At 39.4% G+C, this 27,227-nt stretch overlaps 3 protein-coding genes across 3 annotated transcripts; 2 read left to right on the plus strand and 1 right to left on the minus strand.

The window, feature by feature from the left end:
• Positions 1-10: 10 nt before the first annotated feature.
• fam199x (family with sequence similarity 199, X-linked) lies at positions 11-6,694 on the minus strand. Its single transcript, XM_077532963.1, has 8 exons — positions 6,552-6,694; positions 5,811-6,017; positions 5,475-5,694; positions 4,890-5,048; positions 4,645-4,806; positions 4,180-4,363; positions 2,165-2,268; positions 11-2,074 (listed from the first exon to the last, which is right to left on the minus strand). Exons 2-8 carry the CDS (start codon positions 6,002-6,004, stop codon positions 1,901-1,903), a joined length of 1,197 nt encoding a protein of 398 aa, XP_077389089.1. The 5' UTR covers positions 6,005-6,017; positions 6,552-6,694; the 3' UTR covers positions 11-1,900.
• commd5 (COMM domain containing 5) lies at positions 6,655-9,584 on the plus strand. The gene is made up of 7 exons (XM_077532973.1): positions 6,655-6,901; positions 6,999-7,159; positions 7,266-7,294; positions 7,368-7,418; positions 7,697-7,792; positions 8,812-8,887; positions 9,177-9,584. The coding sequence occupies exons 1-7, from the start codon at positions 6,781-6,783 to the stop codon at positions 9,276-9,278; spliced, it is 636 nt and encodes a 211-aa protein (XP_077389099.1). The 5' UTR covers positions 6,655-6,780; the 3' UTR covers positions 9,279-9,584.
• Positions 9,585-11,487: 1,903 nt separating this feature from the next.
• Positions 11,488-25,320, plus strand: LOC144025593 (LON peptidase N-terminal domain and RING finger protein 3-like). The gene is made up of 12 exons (XM_077531810.1): positions 11,488-12,241; positions 15,957-16,075; positions 16,163-16,285; positions 16,423-16,539; positions 17,669-17,840; positions 17,917-18,001; positions 18,083-18,197; positions 18,666-18,787; positions 20,806-20,964; positions 21,040-21,202; positions 21,272-21,421; positions 22,631-25,320. The coding sequence occupies exons 1-12, from the start codon at positions 11,566-11,568 to the stop codon at positions 22,811-22,813; spliced, it is 2,184 nt and encodes a 727-aa protein (XP_077387936.1). The 5' UTR covers positions 11,488-11,565; the 3' UTR covers positions 22,814-25,320.
• The last annotated feature ends 1,907 nt before the right edge of the window (positions 25,321-27,227 follow it).

A 27,227-nucleotide genomic window follows, 5' to 3' on the forward strand; every position in this document is an offset into this window, starting at 1 on the left:
ACATTTTTTATAATTTTAATGGTATAATCAGCAAAACATTATTTACACAATTTCATTGCATGTTTTTTTATTTTATTTTATTATCCTTTTCAAAATTATTATTTTTTTCCCAAAATAGAATCTTACTACTGCAACACAACAGAATACATAAACTGCTTTGAAAAGAATTAAAAATCAATTCAGGAGGGATGAGAGCCAAAGGAGGAGTACATGATCAAATATCTCACGGTGTTAACACAGCAGAGATATCAGATCAAACCAGTTGTTACTTTACAATGCCATCAAACATGGTACACCAATTTGTTAGAAACCATGGCGGCCCGTGTACAGTATATGATCTTCCAATAGGACCATCAATTCATTCATTCATTCACCTGTGCGTGGCAGAATTACATTCGGAGTGCTATCTGGGCGAAACGGCCTTAAACCAATGAAACAAACACAAAACAGCTCTTAATAATATTAAAAGTATTGCTAACTTTTGATAGTGCCACTACTTTTGTAATTACACACATAGAGGGGGTGGGGGGGTTACGGAATTCAATCTTGAGCGCTGTGGATAAGCTCAAACAAGCAGTAAATATGCATTTATTTACAGCACACGCACGTTTGGTTAGCGGCTGGATTGGAAAAGGAACATCGCTGACGGGTTACTAAATCGTAAGAGGAGGTGCCGGCTTGAACATGCAGCGTGGTTCAGTGCTCCCCCGAAAGCCTCGACAGCGAAACGCAACCACAAAGTCGGAAGGACAGCGCAGATCAGCTTCAGTAAGTTAGCTTACATTTAGCTTCCATAACGTCCCAGTTTCTAGACTATTATAGTCGCTAAATTGAAATAGACATGACTCACAAAAAATGGAGGAAGATTGGACATTTGGAGTGAAATTTCAGGGTGAACCTAAAATGCAAAATAACCTTTGAGTGGCCTATAATACACTAATAATAATACTTCATTATTTGTGCCCCAAATAATCTAATCACTGTATTCTGGTTAATATTACAAGAGGAATAAGAATTAAGCAGACAAATCCCTCCAATTGCAAACATCTTATGGCACCGACATTTGATTCTCTACCGCCCTCTGTTGGTGACTGAAAATGACATCAAACTTCCCCCGGGTTCGCATTGGGAGACCAAAACCAGAAAACAGGTGATCTGTTAACGGGATACCTGACTCAACAATTCAACAATTTTCAGAAGTTAAAAGTTAATAATTTGTCCAGAATGAAATTGATAACTCATTATTTTTCATGTTCAATTAATACCTTAAAAAAAAAGAAGTCATTTTTCTACTTGCTGTCGACTGATGATGACATCACCTGTGCTCTGGGTTTGGTCAGTAAACTGAGCCATGATTGGTCGTTAACTACTTCCTCAGCACAGGTGATGTCATCAGTCGACAGCAAGTCGAAAAATTACTTTTTAAAAGGTATTAATTGTACATGAAAAATTATGACGTTACCACATTAATTATAGACAAAATATTAACTTTTTATTTTTATTTTTTTTTTTACTGCTGGCTCAATGAGTCAAGTATCCCTTTAAAATAGCAAAGCGAGCCCGAAGGCATCATGACATCATTTTTAGTTGACAGCAGAGGGCGCTATAAAGACAAACTGGCAGCATATTCATGGATTTCTTTTCTGAAATTAGACTTGCAACAAAGGTAAGAAAAGATTATCGTGCCATTTTTTCATGCTGAAATTTAATTTCACTTGTAATCCCAATATAGTCCCCTTTTTTTGTGAGTGACGGGTAATCGACGTTTAGCATTTAGCTACATGAAGCTCAAGTTCAAGCGAGCGTTGTCGCGCGACACTAAAACGAAGCGTGCTAAAAGCTGGACGGTGGCAAAGCGCAGGCAGGCGCTTCGAGGGAGCACCGAATTCCTTCACTGGTGTCACATGAGTACGTCCAAGTCGTCGGCATGGTCGTCCTCCTCGGTCACCCGCAGCGACAGCACCTCCTCGTTGAGGAACAGGCCGCTGAGGCGCTCCTTGCGGGCCTGACGCTGCTCCTTCAGCTGGCGCTTGCGCAGGGCCTTCTGCTGGAGCTTGCGCTGCTTCGAGCGTTTCTGCGAAAGAGGCGGGCGGTGCGGTTACGAAGAAAGGCGGGCGGGCGCTCAGCGGGATGGAAAAAATAATAAAAATAAAAGCAGTCTTACTTTGGAATCTCGGATGCGTTCTGCGGCACTGGAAAGGTTGCCGTCGCTGTGGGCTCTGCTAATGTTAGCGACGCTGCTGCCGCTGCACGCTGAAGCGGTTCCACCTGGACGACATCAAGTGCTTTATAAATTAAGTTGAGTTTCATAAAAGCAGAGACTGACTTTCTTTACGTTTCATCAAAATAAGAGTTTTGCGAAAATCTGCTTTTACTCTGAAAAAGTTTTTTGTTTTTTTTTGTGCCACTTTTCTGACATTTTATGAACCAAATCATTATTGGTAAATGAATCATAATCAAGTTAATTTTGTACACTGGCAATTTGAAATGATGTTCTGTTTTTGAATAAAGGAATGGACATTATGTTTCTAAATTCATTTACTTAATTAACAAAAACAAGATTGACAGATTAATTGATCATTAACTTATTCAAACCAAAAACGTGTAAATACGTTTTTTAATACTTTGTCATTCATTACCAAAAATATATTTATAAGTTTTGTTATACAAGAGCATACAGAAGGCTTTGATGCAGCTTTTGATATGAAGAGATGGCTTAAAGCAATGGTAATTATTAGGGGTGTCAAAAAAAAATCAATTTGGCAATATATCGCGATATTACAGCGCGTAATTCTTGAATCGATTCAACGGGAAGCCGAATCGATTTTTAAACATCAATTTTTGATGGAAAAAATGTTCAACAAAACATCTTACTTAGGTTAAGGGTTCACACCTTAAGCATGGAAAAATGTTACATTACTGGAACGTTAAGCCTTAATATTTTATTTCAATGCTGTTCAAAAATGAAATGGATTAAATACAGTGGCTCACAGTTATAAGACTGAAGTTTCAGATAAACAAATTATACATTTTCATAAAAATCTTAGTGTACATGCACAAGTTTACTGATTAGTATTTTCTGGAAAAAAAAATAAAATAAAAATCGCAACAATCGACTTATAAATTCGTATCGGGATTAATCGGTATCGAATCGTGACCTATGAATCGTGATATGAATCGAATTGTCAGGTACTAGGCAATTCACACCCCTAGTAGTTATTACAAAAAACAACCAGCAGGTAACAGCAGAGTATAAGACCAGCCAGGATCATGTTGCAATAAGCTTTTTGTCAATGTGAATGAATATTGATGAAACTTAACTGTATTCTAATGCAAATTGCTGCAAAATGGAAACCGATACAAATATACTTTTTTTTTTTCCTGATGAAAGAAGAGATGCTAATCTTTCTTTTGATAGGTTCCATGTTTTATGGCAATCGAACACATTCTGTGGGCCTTGAAAAAATCTGTCAAAATCCAGTAAAATGGGACCAAAGGGCTTGCTTCACTGAAAATGGCTGGGAGTGAATGAGTTAAAATAATCTTTTGTTATTGTCATGAATTTTAACTGGTAGAGATGGGACTGCCTGAGTTTTTTTTTTTTTTTTTTAAATAAATTACGGTAACATCTAAGCTAATGTCCCATTAGCCTGTATATGGTGTTTCACATTACATGTTAGCATAAAGCTAGTGGGTGCCCTACATACTCCCAGTTCGCCATTAGTGGATTCACATATATGTATTTATTGTTTGTGTGATGTTGCAGCTTTACTATTGAAATTAGATAATAATAATAATAATAATCCCCTAATGCATTTAAATGGGTGAAATCACAAGTGGATTCCTGCTACTCATGAGTCGGCCTGTTGTCTATTCCTCCACTATATATGGTTTGGTTGCACATTTTGAAGTTTAAATAATAAAGTCAACACCAACTGAGAATGACAAACAGCTTGATACAAGCACACTTGGCCTCTTATTTAGAGAATTTTGTGAGATTTGAGAGATTCTTTCAAAAGAGGTTTAAAAAAAAAAGTTTAGTGTTTTGATGAGTTTAAAGCTTGTGTTGGGGGGTAAAACTATTACAAAAATAGAATTCATAAGGTCTCTGGTGCACCTGGATCTATCTCCCTGTTCAGTTAAAAGTTGTTTTTAAATGGTGTCCCCACCGCTTGTTACCTGCGAGCGAGTTGGAAGCGGTGGAGCTGGTGGAGGAGCTGGCCGAGCTGACCATGCTGGCGTTGCTGCTGCTGGCGCCGCTGACGCCACCTGCACTGGCGCTGCTGTGGCTGCTCCTCTTCCAAGCCTCCCTGGCGCTGCCGGCCCTCTGCCGCGGGCCGTGCTCTCGGATGTAGCTTCGGACCTGCAAGTGGCCAACGCGCACGTCGCAAATCGTTCACGCTAACTTTTGAATGGGATTTTGATCAAGTAGTTCACAAATCAGTTAAGGGGAATTTGGGATTTGTTTTCTCATTATGTTGTATCCAATCAATGTCAACATTATATTGTTTTAGCTAGTTTATTGTGCAAAATTAGCATCATACGTGAATATTTTCTAGTGGTTAAGATGCACTGTGGGCACCATGTATGGAAAATGTATCCATCCTACACATTCAAAGAGCAAATTTATGGGCTGCGTCTGACCTGCTTGAGTTTCTCGTCAGTGAGACAGTTGAGCTCGATGATGAACTCGCTATCCGTGGGGGAGATTTGAGCGCACGGGTCGATGATCTTGATGATGTCCAGCTGCTCTCGCAGGCCCATCTCCGTGCTGACCTTGCGACTCAGGTACTCGATGTATTCCACCTTAAAGACAAATAAATCATCCGGTTTTGGCCGCTGTTTCGACACTTTCGCGACGTCTGCCGGGTTTCCGTCGGCCGCGTTACTTGTTCATCGTTGGTCATGGCGCTCCATGGCAGCTCGTCCAGGTTGCGGTGGGGGTGGGGCTTCGGCTTCCTCTTGGGGACCAAACAAGGTGAATTGGGGATACTGGGGATGATGTCGGACAGGACGTCGCTGTTGCTAGTGATGTCACTTCCTGGCAACTGGAGGATAGATGAAGAATGTGATGAGTGCACAAAACACACAAGACGAGGGCCTATCAAAGAAAACCAACGTTTCCAACGCTGTGAAAGTACCCTGAATGCACCATTTTGCTTGCGTTGCATTAGCAACTAGCAAGTGTGTAGCATATGTTATTCTGGTTATTCTGTTGTCCCTAAGCGCCCTTTAAGCTGTTTAATGACACCGCAGTTGGAGTTAACTGTAAAATTAAATTCACAATGTTAAGAATTACATACCATTGTATATTTAAAAGCAAAATATGCTTCGTTCTTAAAACATTGCTAGCACAGCACTAACAGGAAGTTAGCAAATGCTAACAGGAAGTTAGCATCAACTTCAGGCCGAATATGATACGCAGACTTGGTTTGCGTAAAACTATCGGCATCATTTTTGCGCCGCAAACCCACCTGCCACTCAAACTCGCTATCAGACCAATCCCAGTAGGTGCTGATGGAGGAGGAGACATCGCTGCAAACGCTTCCCTCAGGAAACAGGTCCAGGGACGTCAGCTCCTGGTCGTCCAGCAGGGAGTAGCAGTCGTCCTGGTCGCCCACAGACACGGAAGAGAAGAGCTCCTCGCTGCACTCGGAGCTGGCCACACTCGTGCCGCAGGAAGTGAGGTTCCACCTGGACAACAACAAATCGAGTTTGAATTCAAGTGTCAAGAGCCGTACAATATACTTAATTGTCTCTTGTGAAATGTTAAAATGGGTTCCACGTTTCCTTGACAACACTGCACTCGCCTGTTGCCATGGAAGCGGCGTAGGGGGTCCGTCCTATGACAGGATGAGAGCTGACAGCTGAAGTCACTGACGTCCAGGGTCCCCACATCGCTGAGGTTGGCCCTCTGGGAAAGGAGGGGGAAAGGCTCTTCCGGAGCCAGAAACTTCTCAAACTCCTCAGGAGCCAAAAATTTTTCATACAGAGAATCGGACATGGTGTAAATGTACCTGAGGGGAAAAAATATTCATAGTCATTAAATGCCACCAAAGTCGACAGAACAAGTTGCATTAAGTTTTATTAATATCACCATATAACAAACTACTGTACATCATAATGATATATTCGGCTAAATGAAATAAAAATAACGTTCCTGATTAATTATCCTACCCTAAGAGGCTATTAAAGTTTTTAAAGGATTGCTTTTGTTTGTAATGATATTATTTGTTGCGGTTTTGACGTCAATATTTTATCGTCCATTAAAACACGGGGCAAATCTGCTGCCTTGCAGCAAATGTAATAGAACAAGATATCAACATTTTGATAGTGTAATTTTCGGCAAATTATTCTTTGTTTTACGTGTTGTGGTAACGCAGCGCTGGCCACAATCGTTAGCTTGCTGCTATTGCTAAATGCCAACGGGGCGTTAACAAAAGACATCAATTGATACCAAAGTGATTTAACCAACCCACGAGTTTCTCTGACCACATTAAATATAACTAAAACCGGTGTGATAAAAAAATAATTAGACATAAAGCACTAACCTATTGTCGTTCAAAGTCTAAGCTTTTTCCGCGACGTCCATTTGCAAATCCTCCCCACCGTCGAGTTTGGTTGTTCACGCGAAAAATGAATCATCGCGAGATTTACTGTAGCGAGTACAAAATCATGTGACCCAACACGGAAGTTGTCTCCGAATTGAAAAGAAAACATGACTCTGTTGAGTTTTATTGCAGTTTAGCGGCTATTACGTACAAATTTGAACATTTAGAAATGTCGCTGACCCTAGAAAAGGACACCAGCTTTCTGGGTGGCAGAATACCACCGGAAATCGAGTCGATGTCGAAAAACCTGAAGGATGTGGAGCAAGAAACTTTTAGAAAATTACTGAAAGGTACTTGCTAGTTAGTAAATGGATTACCGCTGTACATAGAATGCCGAATGGTAAGCAATCAAATGATGTGTTTTGATTGTGCAATCTGTATTTTCAGCTGTGGTGAATGGCTTAGAGGGGAAAGACTGCAGAGACACGATGAAGTCAATAGCAGAGAACAGTGTCTTTCCACAGGAGAAGATCAGTCACATTGTAGCTGGAATGTACAGATTGTTGTCCGAGGCTGTTCGCATACCGCAATCGTTACTTAAACAGGAGGTGAGCATATTGTCATCAATTGAAATTAAAGTTTGAGGTTGCACACATCAAGACAAAGCAGTCGTTTAACTACGAAAGCTCTCATTATTGCTTATGTTCTTTGTAGGCCTTCAAAGAAGATCTGCGAGAACTGAGGCAAGTATCAAGACTTGTACTGTACTTGTGCTTTCTTTTCTGCGTGTAACTTTTTTTTTTGTCCTGACATCAGGATACCAGAAGACTTTATCACAGATTTCTGCAGTGTGGTCTTTGGAAATCGGTGTGTATTTACAGTTCAGTCTTTTGGTGTATCTCCTATATGATAATGTGGTTCCTATAATGCTGCCAATAATAATAATAATAATAATAATAATAATAATAATAATACAAATGTTTATGGTGTACATGTTGGTGTTGGAGTGATTACTGAGGAGTTGTGGATCAATTTCATTCACACATTAGAAATCTCACTGACAACCTAAACCTAGACCAGATGACTTCATGTTGTTTGTAATATATCAAGATGAACCTTTTTTTTTCTTTTTCAAATGACTGCAGCCGCACAGCTCTGGAAGCAGCAACTTCTCAGAGGGATCCCCACCTGCCTACAATCGAAGAATTTAAATGGAGAGTCGATGTTGCCATTTCTACAAGGTAAAAAAGCACAGATGGAGGCTAACCCCGGGTTTTCACCGGATGCGGTTGCGGTGCGGTTGCGGTGCGTCTTGACTGCGTGCTCCGGACGGGTCAATTTTTTTGTCAATCCACACTGGCTCCGCACAGCTGCGGTCCGGCAGCTCCGTCGCCGCCCACTTCCCAACGTGTCTCGCGGGACCGCGCGCGCGATCATGTGGCATTTCACAACGACAAACATACAGAAAGTCTGTGCTCAACAGAGAAGCAGAAAGAGAGGTGGACTTCTTTTGATTTAACCTTTTCTTCTTCTTCTGCTATGAGATTCCATGCAGCATCCTTTTTTTGGTTGTCCTTGTAAAGTATATTAATAACGAGAGTCGGGTCAGTGCGGGTCCACTCTTTATTTCTGTCTTCCGCGTCCGGCTGCCGCTCAGTACGGCAAGCGAGACGGGCACAACAAGCAATCGCGAACATCAAACTCACAATACATTACAGTCCTTATAAAAAGGATGTGCCGTGTCATATATTATTTTGTGGTTTTCCACCTCCAATATAAACCTCTCCTCGTCCATGTTCGCTGGTGTCTAAACCGTGAATGAGCACATGGCCCGGCGACGCCCACGTCACGTTTTGCTGAAAAACTTGCGAAATAGGAGCTGGGGAGTGTTTTATTCTGAAAGGTAACCGGAAATTTATTTTGAAACTGCCTCGGTCTTCCTGTCCCGCTCGATGTGTTTTGTGCTAGCTTGCCATTTGCCGGAGGCCTACCGCTGCGGCGTCCGGCAAAAATAGAAAATAGGTCTATCCTTGCGGAAGGCTTGCGGCACGCCGCAGGCCTTCCGCCGTCGACACGCAACGCACCCGCAAGCGGTGTAAACTGCACCATTCGAATGAATGGAATCTAATTTCTTGCGTCGCCGGACCGCACCGCAACCGCACCGCAACCGCATCCGGTGAAAACCCGGGGTAACCGGCTCACGTACGTTTTTTGTGCTCTGGGACTTGGAGAGTAAATTTTGACACCTGTGTCTCCTCAGCTCGTTGGCCAGAGCGCTGCAGCCTTCTGTCTTGATGCACCTGAAACTGTCGGATGGAAGTTTTCAACAATTTGAGGTAACGATTAGTGTTAATTTAATGCAAAATTGAGGAATTATCACTGCACAGTAAATCTCATAATTTAATATTAAACTGCAAACAAAATGAGTAAGATACATTGGCCAGTAGGGGGCGCCGCACTCCATACACTCCTCAATTCAGGTTGGAGGCTGATAAATGAATAGAATGGCGACTGCCACAGTACCCATTTGCAAGAGTTATTCAAGCAGATTACAGAACAGCAGCGGAGCGTCAACATCTGATTTAGCAAATGTATCAAGTGACAAGTTATTGTTTACCTGCGCAGGTGCCACCCGCTAAGTTCCAGGAGCTGCGCTACAATGTGGCTCTGATCCTCAAAGAGATGAACGATTTGGAGAAAAGGAGCATCCTTCGGATCCAAGACTGACGGACAAGATACAAAACTTGATCTCCTTTTACCTTTTCATTCTGTACACTCACCGGCCACAACATTAGGTACACGTACACAATGTTATGAGGTACCAGTCCAAAAATGATTTGATTTCGATGCAGCTGTTGTCGTGATCTTATTGAAGTCAAAAAGTAAGTAAGACAAGCATGACTTATTTTGTTATAAACATGACTGAAAACAAAATAAAACAGTCATGTCATGTACTTATTTTCAGTATAAATTTGTATTCTGTATGTCAATCTTAACACAACTTTTTACCCATTAAACCACATTTAAATACAACAGTTTTGCAAAAATCATTATTGCATAGTTTTGTATTACTGGGAATTTACATTATGTATACACACAACTGTGTAATACTATGGACCAATATGTGTGTGTGTTTTTTTTTTTTTTACATGCCAATACCGATTATTAATAATCAAGGAGGCTTATAGCCAATATTTGCAGTCAAAGGGAAAATATTGGCATCAAAATAATAATAATTAAAAAAGCTATAAAGTTCTGTGGAAGTTGAAATTAATAAATAAATAGTTCCCTGAAGTTAACCTAGTTTTAAATTGATTTCATGTCGGTCTTCAGATTTTTAGATTTAAAAAAAAAAAGAAAAAAAAAAGGCATATCAAATTCTCATCAGCATTAGCATCCATGTTCTTGCATAAGACCAATCATTTGCGTCCTCAATTGTTTAAGTCCTCGTGTCTGTAACAGCGTGTCAGGTGGTCTGTGGGAGGGATTGAGTTCACAGGCTAGACCGGCCGACCTATATTACGCGGCTGCGTTACTCCAGACACGGGCGAAGATCGTCGTAACACATAATCACACGCGCGGCTTCCAGATTAGCAAACAGCTTGATTGTGAAACGGCAGGAAATGAAATCGTGCCGATTGGCGTGAGGTGATGCTGATCATGCAGCACCAATCTCTAATTTGAATAACCACAAGCTAATATGTAACATTCAGATGAAAGTCTTTGTTTTATTATTTTTGTTATTTTGCAAGTACTTGTGCAATGACTGACTAAAGTACACGTGTGACTACTGCCTGTTTGGTTTAATTGCGCTTTGTAAAAGCATTTTATTTCTTTACATTCTCTTTTGTTATATTTTCATGTTTAAACAACACAGTGATTTTAAATGATGGGGGTAGGCAATTAGATGCTTAACGTGGTGGGCCGCCAGGCTTATGAAGCACTGGGAGAAACCATGATATAAAATAAAATAATGGATTAATTGTTTTCAATATTTAATTTAAAATTGTCCAAAATGCTTGAAATTTCAGTTTCTAAAAAGTACATTGCCAATTTCTGTAGTCCTCCATGACTATCTTTATATTGAATAAATAGAAAATATTTTTACTTTGAAAATCAATTATCGACATTTTTTTTTCTATTTTCAGGCATGTTACAGACCAAACCAGCAACTGAATTATAATTAACTTATGTGTGAGCATTTTTTTTTTTTGCATTGTCATTTGAAATGTCCTGTTTTTGAAGAACAGAATGCAAAGTTAAACCCGATTTAAAAAATCTGATTAATCTGTCGATTAATCAGAAATAGTTGCAGCCCTACTCTACCCCTGCTGTAGCCCTGTTTTCTGACAAGGTTTTTGTGGACATTTTTTTTAAGAGACTATTGAAAGATTAAACAAAACTAAGAGCACAACTTAATAACGCTTTTGAGAAAATGACACGAACAAATTGCTTACATTTGTTTTATAAATCCACTTATAAAAGCACAAATGTTGACTTGAACAGACGCCACAGTTATGAATAACCTGGTAAGAATAACTTGAGTTCACGGGTTCAGTGAGTGAGTTTAGGATAAACTTCCAAGTGACCTCAATTGAAAGGAGGCAGGTTTTTGGAAGGATGTCCTGGTTTATTGCTACCGAAGTCAGTCTCATGAGACTTGTGACGCAAAGAGACACATCTAGAAATGTAGACATGTAATTACATTTGGGTATTGGAGGGCCTTGTAAGTTGTTATATGGTTGCCCTCATCCAATGAGTCGAGAATGCAGGTCAGAGCGGCTGCTGTCCCACAGTCACTCCCGTTCTGGAAGTGTTACATGGTCGATTGTTTTGTAACCGTTTTTGCCAGGCCGCGCTCATCCAATCAGAGCGTCTGACCGGCGTCACGTGACAACTTTTACGTAACCGTTTTTTTTCCCCCCTCCCTCCGCTCTGTTGAATGAGACGCGTGGTCGGCGGATTCCCTTTCAGTGCTTCCTCCCAATAACATGAGCGGGGATGCTCCACGCGCATGAGCTCCGCCAACAAGCCGGCCGCCATGGGGACATCGGAGAGCGAAAGTATGCTACAGCTCGCCGCCGAAGCTTTCCGGGCGAAAAACTTCGACCTGGCCGCGGACATTTACGAGTGCCAGCTCGCGGCTCTCGGGGATGCGGAGAGCCGGCAGGAGCTGACCGTGAGGCGGGCGGACGCGCTCGCGTTCGGGGGGAAATTCGCCGAAGCTTTCGTGGCGTATCGGCAAGCCGCGGAGATGGACAGACTGACGCCCGCGCACCTGGCCAACCTCGTTGACTACCTGACCTCCATCACCAGGCTGGACGGCGGGGGTGAACGGGTAGAGGACGCGGAGGCTGCGGCGGCCACAGGTTGCGGGTGCGAAGACTTCTCGTGCCGGATCTGTCTGAGCTCCCTGTTCGAACCCGTCACTTTGGCGTGCGGCCACTGCTTCTGTAAAAAGTGTCTGGAGAGGGACAAGAAAGAGAAGGAGGTGGTGTGCAAGGAATGCAGGCTGAGCTCCGGAGTGGCCGGCCACAGCTACCGGGTCAACGTGGTCCTCAGCAACCTGCTGGCCAAATGGTTCCCGAGGGTGTACCGGGCCGGACGGCTGCGGCGGGAGGGCAACGGCCTCTACTCGGAGAAGAAGGTGGAAGCGGCTCTGGAGAAATACAACCAAGCCATCTTGATATGTAAGTCAGGTGGCTTTTTTTTTTTCCCTACCAAATTGTACGCACGGCGGCTAATCGATTCTTACAAATAATCAAGTCATTTTTTTTTTTTTTTTTTTTTGTGATCGTGATTATTTTTTCCAGGGTCTTCTTGGCAACAAACACAAGCAGTAATTAATCTATATTATGATAAACCATGTCAGGTTTATTCATAGGCGTAGCAATTAATCGATATTTGATAATCGATTAATCGTATTGAGACCCTGTTTTATATATTGTCCAAATTATCAGAACTGCAGCCTCTCTGTAGTAAATATTCACATATTTCTGTTGGAAAACAATGATAAACATTTTTTTTTGCCCAAATTCTGGCATGTTACCAAAACAGTAAGGAAATAATAATCAATTTGTGAATTTTCTGCACTATCATTTTGAAATAATGTACTTTCTTGGGAAGAAATTTGTTATTTTTCATTCAACAATCAATCAATCGCCAAAATAAATGACTATTAAAGTAATCATTATTTGTAGTCCTAGATTTATTCGAAACCTCATAAATGTTTTGATCTTATAGTCTTATTTTATGCCCAAATAAAGGAAAATGAACCATGAACTACAGTAAAATGAAAGACAGTGTATTTATTTATCCAATTCAATTTGGGTTAACTTACAGGTGCGAAATACTTTGACTTGTCATCTAGTAAGCGTTCACGATGACCACATCACAAAAATTTACCAGCAGGGTGTAAATATAAATCATAAATCAGATTAGAATTAAAAAAATAAAAATAAAAAATCTGTGGCATGTTTCATGAAACAATTATCTGTTTGTTGTTCACCCTAAGGCGTACGATATTGTGGTGCCTTTTTCTTTGCAATTTAAAAATGTGTGTCTGTATTATGAACCCCTACCTCCGATCAAGATTACCATTATAATTTAAAGTGTACATGACAGACAGGTTACATATATGCATATATATTTACAGATTTGCAAAGAAAGACAATATGTATCAAGTTCTTGTGCCAAGTGTGTGCGCTGAACACTCACTCCATTGTGTGTTGACGTGCCGCGCACTGCGTCTCCACGTGTTGGATAACAAGCTTGATGTTGGCTGGGCCAGTGGGCCAAACATTGCGTAAGCGCGTCACCGCCCCCCCCCTTGGCTCACTCGTTGTGTAATGGGAGAATGACACAAATGTAGGTCAAGGGTATTATTGCAGGTCAGGCAGTAGGAATGCGCAGTAGGCCAAGTTGCTTTCCAAAACGGGCCTCCAGACAGGCTTGCATGAGAGAACTGCAAGATTAAAGGAAACATTGTCCTGGCTTTTAGTCATCAGGATTGGCGTCGGTTAATTTAGTGTTCAGCCACAAACCTTTATTGAGTCAAGGGATTTGTTTAACATTAGAAAAAAAAATCTCCAGGTACATCACTAAACAAAAAGCGGATACATAATTTGGTATACCTTTTGCCATCTAGTGAAATATTATTTATTAGTTTTGCCTGTCACGATACGTTGCTGGGATATATAGTAGCAATGGGCGAGTGACAATAGAAAATTGCTATTATTTTTATGCAAAAATGCTATATTTATCTGTTTTTTTTTTTTTTTGGTGTTGATTTAATGTATCAAAAGTACTAGTGGTATTGGTACTTTGTATCGGTGACTTCTGAAGAGTTGAGTACTCATACTGGTGGTGTTCACTCTTAATACTCTTAAAAGGGATTATACCACGGTATTTTAAGATCTTCCACAGTAACTATCGGCATATCATGACTAAATCTTACCTTTGACACCATGGCGATGTCACTTTTTATGAAATATTAGGTGTTTTGCTGGTTATTCTTCTAATGCGGAAGTAAAACGCACGGTTCAGTAAAACCCCGCCTCTCCCCATGTGGTTGCCTGCTGTTGGATCTCTGCGTTTGGCCATGCATGCAAGCCATCAATTCTTCAATAAACATTTGAAACAAAATGGCTCCTTGCCGCAAGAAATTGTGGAGGAGAGGGAAGAAGACAGGGGAAAGAAAAAGGAGGAAAACAAACAAACCTGAGCGGGTTGCGAACCAGGTACCTGCTGCTTACAGGGCAGTCACGCTAACCACTACACTATTCATTCTGTCAGGATCAGCAGCGCTAAGGTACTTGTAGTTTACACGTGTCAGCCAGAATGCTGACCAATCACTGCTCACCTTGTGAATGTCACATAAGCAAACTCAGAAAACAGGTGAGCCGTGATTGGTCGTTACCTGAACTCTTTGTAGCTGCGATGGCGACAGCAAATGACAAAATGGCCGCCCCGAAGATGGATAAAAACAATGCTTAATTCATATTCCAGACTTCTCTGTTGAGTATTGGTGGCTGGTATCGACAGCTTCCAAGAGTATTCAATATCTAAAAGTAAAGTTGATATTGGCCGATACTTGGTATCAGTATTCGCTTATCCCTACTTAATATAACACATAAAATTTTGTGTTTGAACTTTAATCTGTCAGACGTAAGACGACAGTTTTCAATGTAAATTTCACACAAACCTCAATTTAGAATATCTCAAGCACTCTTTATATTACAATCACGTCATTACATGGCTGTTGAATCTTGAGGTAAAAAAAATAAATAAGCCACACCTTAACATGGTAATCTGGAAGTTGTTTTCGGTCTAGATTGAGGTCACGGTTGGAAGTTTTATGCGGAGGTATTTGGCTGTTGTGCGTGAAGTCAGTCAGGGAATTCAAGCCAGTCAGTCCGACGACATCTTGCAGATAGGCGCAGGTTATGCCTCCATGTGTTTCATTGTTGTTCATAGGTTTCCTGTCTTTTTTTTTTCCTGTTGTTTTTTCCATATTTTTAATTCATTTAACATTGAGCCATATATGATGGTTATGCGCCAACTCCCTCCTCTTTATTCTTAAGGCTAAATGTGATATTTGCATAAGTTGGAGTAGTTATGAAACGTAGAATGTGGGTGACCTTGATAGTGCTGCATGGTTTTGTAAGGCGGGCGGTTTTGTAATATGGCACCTCATCCATCTCAAATACGAATTCGTTCGCATAACTTACAGTAAAACCCGCAAAGTACATAACTCTCTTCTATGTCCACTTTGATAATTACACATTATAGATCCACTTCAGATGTTTTATTGTGAGATGGCTCACCTTTTTCATGCCAGTAGACGAAAGATGCTGTAACATGGTAGAGAATACAAATATAGTTATTTAAAAGATAATTTTGCATTTGAGATAAAAGCTACAGTTGCAATACTTTTATCAATAAGTAATAGTCCTAGTAAGAAAATGGATTCTCTTTGTGTTAACTTTTTTATTTTCATAAATTTTGCCATACTTTCTACTAGATGCCCTTTCATTGAATATAAAAACTCGATTATTAAGAAAATATTAATCACAATTAATTTGGTATTAATTTAAATCACAATTGGTAGAAAACAAGAAAATGTTTAAACATGTAAAAAAAATTAAGACAAATAAATTTCCTTGAAACACTAATTATGCAAGTTCCTTTTAGACCAAACAAGATTTATTAAATTCATCATTTTAAAAATGAAAAAGGTGCAAATATATACGGTACATTTAAACAACTCAAAATTAGTGGTAATAATCTTTTGTTTTTGTTTACGATTATTCTGATTTTGTAATTTTGGAGTGTAATAATTGAAATTGTACTTGAATTTTGAATATTTGCACAGCCCTAATAAAATCATTTTTTTGTACTTTTCAGCCCCCACGGACCACATACTGTTTAGTAACCGCTCCCAGATCCACTGCAGTCTCAAACACTACGAAAAGGCTCTGAGGGATGCCGAGATGGCCTGCAGACTCATGCCTCTGTGGTCCAAGGTACGACCCGACCTAATAATAATAATCATTTTTTTGTTGATCTTTTCATCAATTGATTCCTGATCAATTTCTTCCTCACGCCTGCAGGGTCATGTCCGTAAGGCCCAAGCTCTGGTGTCACTTGGTCGGACTGAAGAAGCGCTGAGAGAATACCTTTTATGTCTCTCTATCGAGCCCGACTGCCGACTGGCCAGGAATGAAGTTAACAAGGTAATCGCACGTTGTTTTGGACAGATCTATTCATTCATTTCAGAGATTGATTACATGTATTAAAAGTCATAAATGAATGCTTCAATAGTATAAATGACATCATCTAATATTTTGTTTTGCAATCATTGCTTCCTCAGCTACTTAGTGACCTTTTGGCTCCCGTGACGGATCAGGTGCCTGAACACATCTCGGACTTCCCCAAAATCCTGTCCTCTAGAGGGCGCATGAAGAATAGCATCAGTGCACCCTCACAGGTAAGAGTAGACATTGATTGATTATGTCTGGATGGAGGCGGGTTAGACCCGATGTTGGTAATTTCACAGATAAGTGATCACACAATCATGGCCAATCAAAGTGGCTCTTTGAATTCAAAGTCAGAATAGCTTTATTGTTTTTGGTGCAACGAAATTTAATGGGGTATATGCCACGGAAGAGGCGGGACGTGATTTTGCACATCAGTTTGGTTCCGGTCCGGGTTGCAAACGCGCAGCCGAGGGGCACAAAGTCGGAAGCACAAGTGTTTTGACGCAGCCCACACGTCGCAGAGCGAACCGGAACCAAATTGATGTGCAAAAACAGTCCCGCCTCTTCCGTGGCATATACACCATTGGAGTTCCAATGTGCGTAAAGCGTAAACAACAATCCACACAATAAATACCAATATAAGAATATAAATAAGGCAAACATATATTAATTGTGGAAGTAGTTTTATTTAGTTTTTTTTTTTTTTTGTGTGTGAAGGTAGAATTGGAATTTAATTCTTTTAACGGCGAAAGCATCCAGTGATGACTTAAAAATTAAATTACAATGATTTAGAGCAGGGGTGGCAAACTGCGGCCCTCGAGGGCCGGAGTCCTGCAGGTTTTATAGCTTTCCCTACTCGAAGTGCAGCTGATCCCAATTAACAGGCTTGTTATCAGGCTTCTGCAGAGCTTGCTGATGAGCTGAATATGAATCAGCTGTGTTGAAGAAGAGAAATATCCTAAACCTGCAGGACTGCGGCCCTCGAGGACCGGATCTCGCCACCCCTGATTTAGATGGTTTGATGCCCATTGTTCACATACTTATGAATGAAATGCATCTGAAATCAGAATCCGTCTGCCTCTGCCCCAATGCAATTCACCAAAATTGCATTAGACTACCTGCGCCAATATTTAGACATAGTCTAAGATGGCATAATTTAGACTGACTTTCTGCCACCAGATTATCACTAAATTAACTGCGCCGGATCACCCAGCCTGGCCGAAAACGGTCTGCCAAATTAGCAAAATCTTTGATGCAAAAAATCAGCATCCGCTGGAATTTGTGCCACGGCGCAGATGCTGTCTACAAAAATAGAGCCCATAATGAAATAATTCCCTCACCCTTCTCTCTCTCTCTCAGATCCTTGGCCGTGTCACACTGTCATCAGAGTCAAGTGTGGATCCCAGTGAGGTTAAAGTTCAAGAGGACGGAAAGATGGACCATTGTCTTCTACACAAACGGAAGCGAAGGATCACAAAGGATGAGCATGGGTCAGACGGGGCGGGTGACGCTATAAAAAGATTGAAGTCTGGTGAGCACACTCATATTCTCGCTATACTAATGCGGCACAAAAGTTGAAGTACTGGAATTTATGTCTGAATTTTTAGAGTCAGCAGAAGCGAACAATCTGCTAAATTCTGCAGTTCGTGACCTTTTGGACCCAACAGATCTGGAATGTTCTCTTTGCATGAGGTGAGGCGCTCGATACATCCAGGGCCATTGTGATTTGGTTACATACATACAGAACATGCTAATGGGCACATTTGTACCCAGGCTACTGTACGAGCCGGTGACGACGCCTTGCGGTCACACCTTCTGTCTCCAGTGTCTCAAGAGATGTCTGGACCACAACCCAAAGTGTCCACTTTGCAAAGAAGAGCTGTCCGAAGTATGTAAGACCCCACTTTGCTCTCATTAAAACCTGTTGAGCACACTGGGTGGAATTTTTTTTTTTTTTTATATATGCAGTATTTTATCAACAGATAGATATGGTAAATGACTTGAAAAGCTAGCACAGAATCCTTGTTGAATTCCCTTTTCAAGAATATGTTTTGTGAAGATTAATTCAGTAGTTCCTAAGGGTTCAAAGGAAGGCAGCCACGCCCCCCCCCCCCTTTTTTTTTTTTTAAACCAAAAATGTCCAAATTCAGTGGGCGTAGCTCCCAAACTCTGTTCCGATTGACCTCATATTTGATATTTAGTGTTGTGCCATCACTACTAACAAGTCCACCAACTTTCATTCCACTCCAAATCTGCTTGGTTAAACCCTTTGGGTGATTTGGCATGGCCACATCACAAACCTTCTCACTCTTAGTCTTTCTGTCTTTTCCCCGAAACAATCTCCACCCTCCCACAGTACCTAGTCCAAAGACAATACTGCAAGACCACATTAATGGAAAACCTCATTGCGAGATATCTCCCGTCTGAGTTGATGGAAAGACAGAAAATTCACAACGAGGAGATGGCTGAGCTTTCCAAGTAAGTTTGACAACTTCCTTCTCCATTGACAATGACATAACTTTTGTTATACTAGCACACCTTCTCCTTTCAAGTCTTATCTTCATATATTCAATTATGACAATGTGGAACGTGGCCATAACCAGTTATGAGATCCCCACAATGTCTGGACTTTGGGTTAGTTCACCCATCAGGGACAAATATTATTTATGAATACTTCCTTTTGCCCGGGTCACGCCCTTGCTGTTGGACTGACATAACCTGTGCTGCGCTTTGACCTACTGCCCCACTGTAGCTGGTCTGTCGATCTGACACACAGACGTCTTCGGTACGCGTCACGCCAAGTGTCAAGTATCACCATCCACAGGCCTAAGCTAACCAAATCTATTTATAATCAATAACCTTATCTCTTTTTATATAGGTCTTATTTTTTAGCCATTATTTTATTGCCAAAGGCCATTTGTTTTGTAATGATAAATCAGTTAGACAGATATACCGTAGTCTTTGCTGTTATTATTCTCTTCAATATCAAGTGCTGGGCAACATATTTACCACCACCAGATTTTATGGTTCATGCTACATAAGCACTAATTTTACAGCATTGGTGGGTAAAAGAACGTTTTTAGCTTTTAGTTAAAAGTTATCTGAACTGAAATCTGTAAAGCACATTATTATCTCTTGATAGAATGTTACGTTATAGTTGATTAGTTGCGCTTGTGAAGACAAAAAGTTAGTGGTTGAATGTTACGCCTGAAGAACTTGTAAAGTCAACTCTTAGATTTGTTTGCAAGTTCAAAATACATGTTTGAAGCTAACTGCTCAGAAGGTGAGAAAAGACAGAAGCTAGCATTAAACTCAGTTCTTTTTATGGGGGGGTGGGGGGGTGAGTTGGCTAAAATGGCTAAGTACAGTAGTTAGGTGACCGGCATGAATACGTTTTGCTCCACTATTTAGAAAAGTCTGAAAAAGTAACAAAATGTTTACTGTTTATGGATAGCCTAGCGTTAGCGTTAGCTTATGCTAGGCTAATTCATATTGCTAGCTTATGATGGGTGGCAACAGCGACCATGCCGGGAAGTTCCTTAGAAAACATTTTCAGGTTGCAGTAATCGTATTTGATTGACAGTTGACAATTGAGAGGAATGTGGTTCCTGTGCATTCAGCTGACACGCCCGCAGCATTTGTGAGCGGTTGTTAGCAACACTCACCTCTGTGGTGTGTCAAATTCACAAGACACTTTATTTTTGCTTGAGAGGGACCAGGATTCTAATAATTTGGAATTTTTCAGTGTAGTTTTATTTAGTATTTTGTTTTGACTTTTGTTTTAAAACTTTAGTTTTAATTTTAGAGCTTTTTTTTCCTCATTAACAAAAAATGCTTTATTTAGTTAAATTATTTAAAAAAAAATTAGTTTTAGTGTTTCTTTTCCCTGGCGCATCAAGTTTAAGATACTATATTAAACTGAATAAAATAAAGTTTCAATTGACTGTTTGAAAGTAATACAGAAAAAAAATGACATTTTAAATAAACCCCGAAAACTCATGTATGAAATTAATTGAACAATATGAAAATGAAGGACATTTTTGCTATAGAACGTAAAATGTAGTTTGAGTTATTATTTTTTAATTGCGCACTCATTTTTATTTTTTAACAATTTAAAAAAAAAAAAATAGTAGGGATGTAATTTTTTTTTTTTTTTCAGACCGATAGCTTATCAGTACGGGTACTGAATTCTTGAGTAATCACAGATACTACTAGTACTTTTAATACATAAAATTGCCACAGAAAAAAAACATAACTTTGAAATAATACCTATATATGCCAATATTGCATTTTTCTATCCTTCTCATTTATTATTTTTCTGACTGTAAAATGGCTACAAACTGTGATTGTCAAATACCGATGACTGGTATCGTTACTCAGCCATCCCTAATATTTTATATTCAACGCAGCATAAACTACAGACGTTTGTGTAGCCTAAGTAGTTGCCATCCCACATATGACGACGTAATCTGACTCAACTATGCTTCTCTCTTCAGCCTGAACAAGAACGTGCCTATATTTGTGTGCACCATGGCCTTCCCCACCGTGCCATGTCCCCTGCATATCTTCGAGCCCTGCTACCGACTGATGATTCGCCGATGCATGGAGACGGGAACCAACTGCTTTGGCATGTGTCTAGGGGACGACCTCAAAGGGTGGGTGCGACAGATGCCGGCCCCCATGTGGCTATCCTGAAAACGTAATATTAATGCCCTCATACTCCTTTCTAGATTTGCAGACTACGGATGCCTGCTGGAGATTCGTGACGTGACGTTCTTCTCCGACGGCCGCTCGGTCCTGGACACCATTGGCAGGCGGAGGTTTAAAGTCATCCAGCACAGCGAGAGAGATGGATACAACACCGCCGACATTGAGTACCTGGAGGACGTCAAGGTCAGTCTTGCTTAGCTGAGATTTTTGACAGGGCGAAGGACTCGGAATGAATCGATGAATCCCTTGCAGGTGGAAGGCTTGGCGGTGGGGGAGCTGCAGTCTTTACATGACACGGTGTACGACCAGGCTCTGGTCTGGGTCAACTCCCTGAAAACCGAGCAGAAGGAACGCATTGAAGGGCACTTTGGACCCATACCTGAGAAGGATTCTGAACTTCAGGTATGTAGTTCCAGGGTTATTATAGTTTTGGAATTTTTCATTTTAGTTCCTTTTGAGTTTTGTTTTTTAAATTTACTTAGTTTTAATTTTCAGTTTTAGTTTTCAGGGTGGTTCTGTTGGTTTTTATTTGTTTTAGTTTAAAAAAAAAAAGTATATTACTTATACGCAATATTTTGAAAAACACCATGGGAGCGACATCATCTGAAGGTGCTTTTCTATTGGCTGCTGCTAGATGACGTCACTTCTGCTAGATGACGTCACTTCTGTGTGACACACCTGTGTGACACACGTCTTTATTCCGGTTAATATCAAAATAAATCTACATTTAAAATCATCCCCAAAGGCTTATGCATTAAATTAATTACCAAAGACTAAAACAAAGGACATTTTTGCTATAATTATTAGGGATGTAACAATATCCAAACGCCACGATACGATATTGTCACAATATGATGGTCGCGATACGATAATTATCACGATATTATGGGGAGGTTGGCGATACAGATAAGGTCACAATATTGTTAAAAAAAAAAAAAAAAAAACAAACAAACAAAAAAAAAACACAATATTGTGCTTTTGGACATTACAGCAATGAAAAATATTCTAAAAATGTTATATATATTATATAAAAAATATAAATATATATATTGAGGCACTTACTTGCTAATGCAAGCACATATTTAGTTCCTCCACGTATTGACACTGTTCACAAGCATATTACGTTCCCCTTCATCTGACCATTAGCGTGGATTCTAAAACATAGAACGGCCAAAAGATGCCTTGTGAAAATTAAACTGTACTAAAAAAAACTAGCCACCAGAGGGTACTAGAACTGAACAAATAGAAATCAACTTGACTTTTTTTTAACAGATGTGCTGCTTTTAATATCGTGACATGACGACGACGATATATTGTGGCAGTTTCATATGTTGATATCACAATATTGCCGTTAATGTTACATCCCTAATAATTATAGTTAATTTTAGTTAGTTTTGTAAACATTAAATATAGTTTTTGTTTTTTAAAACCCATTTTCATTATTTTGTTATTTTGTTAACGGAATTGTTTTTTTTGTTTTTTTGTTTTAGTATTAGGTTTTTTTTTTTTTTTAGTTTTAGTTAACTAAAATAACCTTGTGTAGGACAGAAATTCAAATACCGGTAAGTTTTTCCTCCCCTAATCCTCATCGTCTTGGTCCATGTCCTTTAGGCCAGCCCGAATGGTCCATCATGGTGTTGGTGGTTACTCGCCGTTCTTCCATTAGAGGGCCGAGCCCAGTTGCCTTTCCTCGCCATCACATCCCTGAAAGACCGCCTGAGCGGCATCCGCAAAGTTCTTCTCTTCATGTCCCGCAGCAGACATCGGGCGCACGCCGTGGGCCACAGGTCGTAGTCCCGCCCCCCCCACAACTTTCCCCCACGTTCACCAACAAGCAGTTGACGGGCTGTTCTTCCTTTTGAGACTTTTGTGTTGATGTGACGGCGCCTTCCTTGTTGTAGCACAATCCACAAAACACTCTTAACGTTATGTTTGACTTCCATTCATCCGAGGGCTCATCACACCATCTGGACAGCAACTCTTCCTTTGTTTCCTCCTTGTAATGTCAAGAAAGACCTTTTTTTGTTGTTGTCGAGATGTATATTTCATGATCATCATTCTTTTTACATTTACATTTTTACATGAAGCTAATGCGCACAACCTCCGACCTGATTCCAGTCACGATCTGGAGGCACGGAAGTCGATGTTTGTTGGCCTTTCTGCATGGCACTCATCCATCTTCATAGTTCTCCACGCTTCTAATGTGAGATAAAAAAAAAAAAAAGCAATATATTTTACATTCTTCCTCAAGAGTGAGTTGCCTCTCAAACAGCTTTATATAAAGTATGTCAAAAAGACCCTAATATATGTATATATGTATGTACAGTGCTTCATAAATTTAAAAGACTACCTGTTGTAAAAAAGGAGCAAAACATTAGTAGCATTATGAAGTGCTTTAGTGCGGACTTTTTCATTTTCAGTCAGCGCTCAATTCTGAACAGGAATGAGGGTAAAAAAACAAAATTGGGTGGTGGTCCAGGGCTTCCCCCGTAAAACTCACTAAATCTTGTGGTCAGGGACGGACTTGGACTTGGGGGGTGTGACCCTTAGCCTGGCGGTGTGTCAAGAAAAGCCTGGCAGGCTAATAAACCGCAAAGCACTCTATGTGTCTAAGTGTACTTATGTGTACTGTGAGAGACCAAACAATTTTTTCAATGTAAATCCACTCAAAGGCAATCAAGTGAAAGATGTTTGAGAAAATATTGAGCTATTTGAAACTTCACAAAAAACACACCCAATAGTAACACATAATGTGTGCTTTTTTGCTACTTTGTAATCTGTTTTGTCAATTTTGAATTGATTTCTGTTCTCGTCTTGTTTTTTTATGCGTGGCATTTTGCTTTTTCTCCATTATTTATTTTTCATTATTTATGCAAGCAGTGACTGTTTACATTTGTCGAAAGATGCTTATTTGGGATTAAAGCCCTGAATTAAAAAAAAAAAAAATAGAAAAAAGAAAAAAAAAAGACATTGCTGCTCTAGTCTAAACCATTTGAACATTAATGTATGATTATTTAGGTCAGTGTTGATTCCGATTTATTTCGTACTTCCATCACAAGTAATGAGAATAACTTCCATATGATTATTTGTAATTATTTTGGCTATTCCACAAATATATTTTGGAGAAAATTGTGATGCCTTGTTGATTGTTGTCTCATTTAAGACATTAGTGAGCTTTGCCTTTAAAATTGTTTGATTAGGATTTTCTGTTTATTTCGGTTGTGTCCGTGAAATAATTTCACAGGCTCTCATGATGGCATATGCAATCGTACAGAGATGTCAATCACCTCATTTTGTATGTCAGTAGCTACTTCTCTAATGTTTGTTTGAACAGTATTTGCCACTGCAACATTGTTGAGATCAGTCGGGGAACAGAATAGAAGCTTATAACGAAATCAACACAAATCTGCAAATACTGTATAATAATTGCGATGGGCCAAAAAGGGAAATGCTTTCTGTCAAATGCAGTGTGAAAACATATTTGTGAACCTACATGTATTACACCCAATTATCATTTTAATATTTTAAGTTAATTAACAATAGTTGGGGATGACTGAAAAAAATAATGAAGCTTAAAAGGTGAATCTTTGAAAACTGTAAACAAATGATCTTCCATTGACAGAAGCTCTAGTGCCTTAAGTTGGATTTCTTCCTCTTATGTAGAAACTGGAATGTGGTATAATATTGTGTGCAGAATTTTTATTTTTTTTGGGGGGGGTCCCTTAAATTACGTTTTGCTCATTTTTGACTAATTCCATGTCTTTTTAATTTGAATACATCCTGTTTTGAACACTGAATCAAATATTTTGTAGTGTATTAATGTTGACTGTCAGGCATGTTGCATTCAAATCAGCACAAAACCCCCGAAACAGACAAATAATAATAATAAAAAACATCAGCTTCAATCAAGGAATGGATTCGTTCGATCATCATCAAAAAACACAACTCATAACCAAATTGAGTGTTTCAGGCACTGGAAATACACAAGTGGCTAGTGACCAATAAGATAAGTTTTAGGTTTTTTAATTCATGTTGAAATAAGCTAAGGAGATGTATGTAGATTTCCTTCATTTTTGATGTGTAAGTCGAATATAAGCACATTTATTCAAGTACTAAACAATGCTTCCATTGAAACTCGTTCAAAGAAGCTTCCTGCACAAAACCGTCAATGAGGCTTCCGGAGATTTTTGCTGCTTCCATTTGTTTACTGTCAAAAAGATATCGCATTTGACTGTCAAATAAACTGGATGCTAAAAGATTGTTGTCGCATAATAAATGTCCTTGTACTGTCAAACTGGCAATGTTGTCATAAATGTCTCATCTTTGAATGTTGTTTAAATTTAAACTACAAAAGAAGCTGGTGTAACGTCTGTATATGTGATGGGAAGTTCCAAATGCAATATTTTAGCTTAAGTAAAAAAAAATAAAAAATAAAAAAAATAAAAAAGGACGACGCTCCTCTTGTACAATGAATGAATGTGATGTTTCCTTTGTTTGTGTTGTACAAGGTTGGCCAAGCTTCCTAAATGGGAACAGTTCACATTACAGCCTGCATCATTAGTTTCCATCAATTATTGAAAACCTTCACTGTTGTCCACTCTAAGGAATAGAAGGAAATTTAACTATTTCAAATTAACATCTTGAAATTCATCTCATTTATGATTTATCATTGAATATGGTTGACAAGAAACAGTGTAATTTTTTTTCCCCAATTTTTTTCTTGGGCACCTAAATAATCTGTCGCATGATTTTGTAAAAATAAAAAAAATGAAAAAAACTCAAATATTCAATATTACATTACATCACATGATACACCCTGTACTCATGGTAGATGGTAATTTCCGAGACTAGTGTATCTGAAAGAGGGGGGTGTGCGCCGCTGTGAGAGTATCCACAGCTGCCAGTTTTTGGTTATTTGGCGATTACCTCAGTGTATACAAACTTACAAAATAATGTCATTTTAAAATAGTCTAGGTTTTAAGTCATCAAATTTCAAGGTGAAAAAAAAATTGCTCTTTTTTTTATTGCTGTAAAATTTCAAAATTAGTCAAATTTGCCTTAAAATTGTAGGCTGTAAAAAAGAAAAATGAACAAAAAAAGGTGGTTCCAAACTATTCCCACAAAACTGAATCATCCAAAATCCATCCATCCATCCATCCATTTTCTTAACCGCTTGCTCCCCACAAGGGTCGCGGTCATCCAACATCTTGGATTGAAATTAATATCACGGGTTAAGCCTAAACCTTATGTGATTTAAACTCATTTGCTCCCAATAACTTATAAATACGTTTTTTTTTTTTTTTTATGTTTTAAGTGTCTCGAAGATGTATTATAGCAATAGAACAATATTCTGTGGGCCTTGCAAAATCAGTCAAAATCCAGTAAAACAGCCGGGAGCGAACGGGCTTGCGAGGGAGTTAATTCCTAGTTTAACATATGTCTTCAGACTTCTGACCATGTTATGCATTTTTTTTTTTTAATCAGACATCAGATAGTCTTATATTTTGTGCAGCTATTAAAAGGAACCAGTCAACTCCAAGGTCAACATCCTCAAACATTCCAATCTATCCCTGTACCTAGCAATCGTGATGGCATTTCGCAGATGAGAAAATCCGTAATGGATCAAGTTACAAGCAAACACACAACTGCTGACAATGCTCTCAACTCTTGTGCAGCTCAATTATAGCCGGACAGGAAGCGTTTATGCAAGCATGCTAAATGTAGGTCAGTGGGAGAGGGTGACAGAACAAAAACATTATGAAAAGTTGAGGAGAAGGAGGTCAAAATGTAATAATACAGTATCATGTGTTTACAAATAATGTTTTGCTCTTGTTGTTGAGACACTCTTACAGGTCAATAAAGTAACAGTAAATACAGTTATGGTGTTGATATAATCAGATGTTGATTTAATCAGTGATGTTAATGAAGTTTTTGTTCCGTCTCATTTTATTTTATTTTTTTAAATATTTAATCAATTTAAAATTAAGCAGAACAGGACTGTCATTAAGACAATGCAGCAGGGAGTTTCTGAATGTTTCATGCTGGTGTTAAGGATGTCATCTAATTAAATTGAGACCATGGAATCTTAGAAGTATCAGCAGTGACTTTACGAATCACACAATGCAGTCATTGTGCGGTTCGGTTATACAATTGTGGCTGTCAACATGTGAGGCCCAATTCATCCTCTGCTGCTCCATACACACAACAA

This window comes from Festucalex cinctus, chromosome 9, assembly GCF_051991245.1.
Source record: "Festucalex cinctus isolate MCC-2025b chromosome 9, RoL_Fcin_1.0, whole genome shotgun sequence".
Classification (NCBI taxonomy): domain Eukaryota; kingdom Metazoa; phylum Chordata; class Actinopteri; order Syngnathiformes; family Syngnathidae; genus Festucalex; species Festucalex cinctus.

Coding starts and splice junctions, on each gene's coding strand:
- fam199x (XM_077532963.1), bottom strand. CDS start 6,004: ATGTCCGATTCTCTGTATGAAAAATTTTTGGCTCCTGAGGAGTTTGAG. Junction 5,695..5,810: donor CGCCGCTTCCATGGCAACAG/GCGAGTGCAGTG, acceptor GTTGTTGTCCAG/GTGGAACCTCACTTCCTGCG. Junction 4,807..4,889: donor CCATGACCAACGATGAACAA/GTAACGCGGCCG, acceptor TTTGTCTTTAAG/GTGGAATACATCGAGTACCT.
- commd5 (XM_077532973.1), top strand. CDS start 6,781: ATGTCGCTGACCCTAGAAAAGGACACCAGCTTTCTGGGTGGCAGAATA. Junction 6,902..6,998: donor TTTTAGAAAATTACTGAAAG/GTACTTGCTAGT, acceptor CTGTATTTTCAG/CTGTGGTGAATGGCTTAGAG. Junction 7,419..7,696: donor AGTGTGGTCTTTGGAAATCG/GTGTGTATTTAC, acceptor AAATGACTGCAG/CCGCACAGCTCTGGAAGCAG.
- LOC144025593 (XM_077531810.1), top strand. CDS start 11,566: ATGAGCTCCGCCAACAAGCCGGCCGCCATGGGGACATCGGAGAGCGAA. Junction 18,002..18,082: donor GAATGTTCTCTTTGCATGAG/GTGAGGCGCTCG, acceptor ATTTGTACCCAG/GCTACTGTACGAGCCGGTGA. Junction 21,203..21,271: donor AGTACCTGGAGGACGTCAAG/GTCAGTCTTGCT, acceptor AATCCCTTGCAG/GTGGAAGGCTTGGCGGTGGG.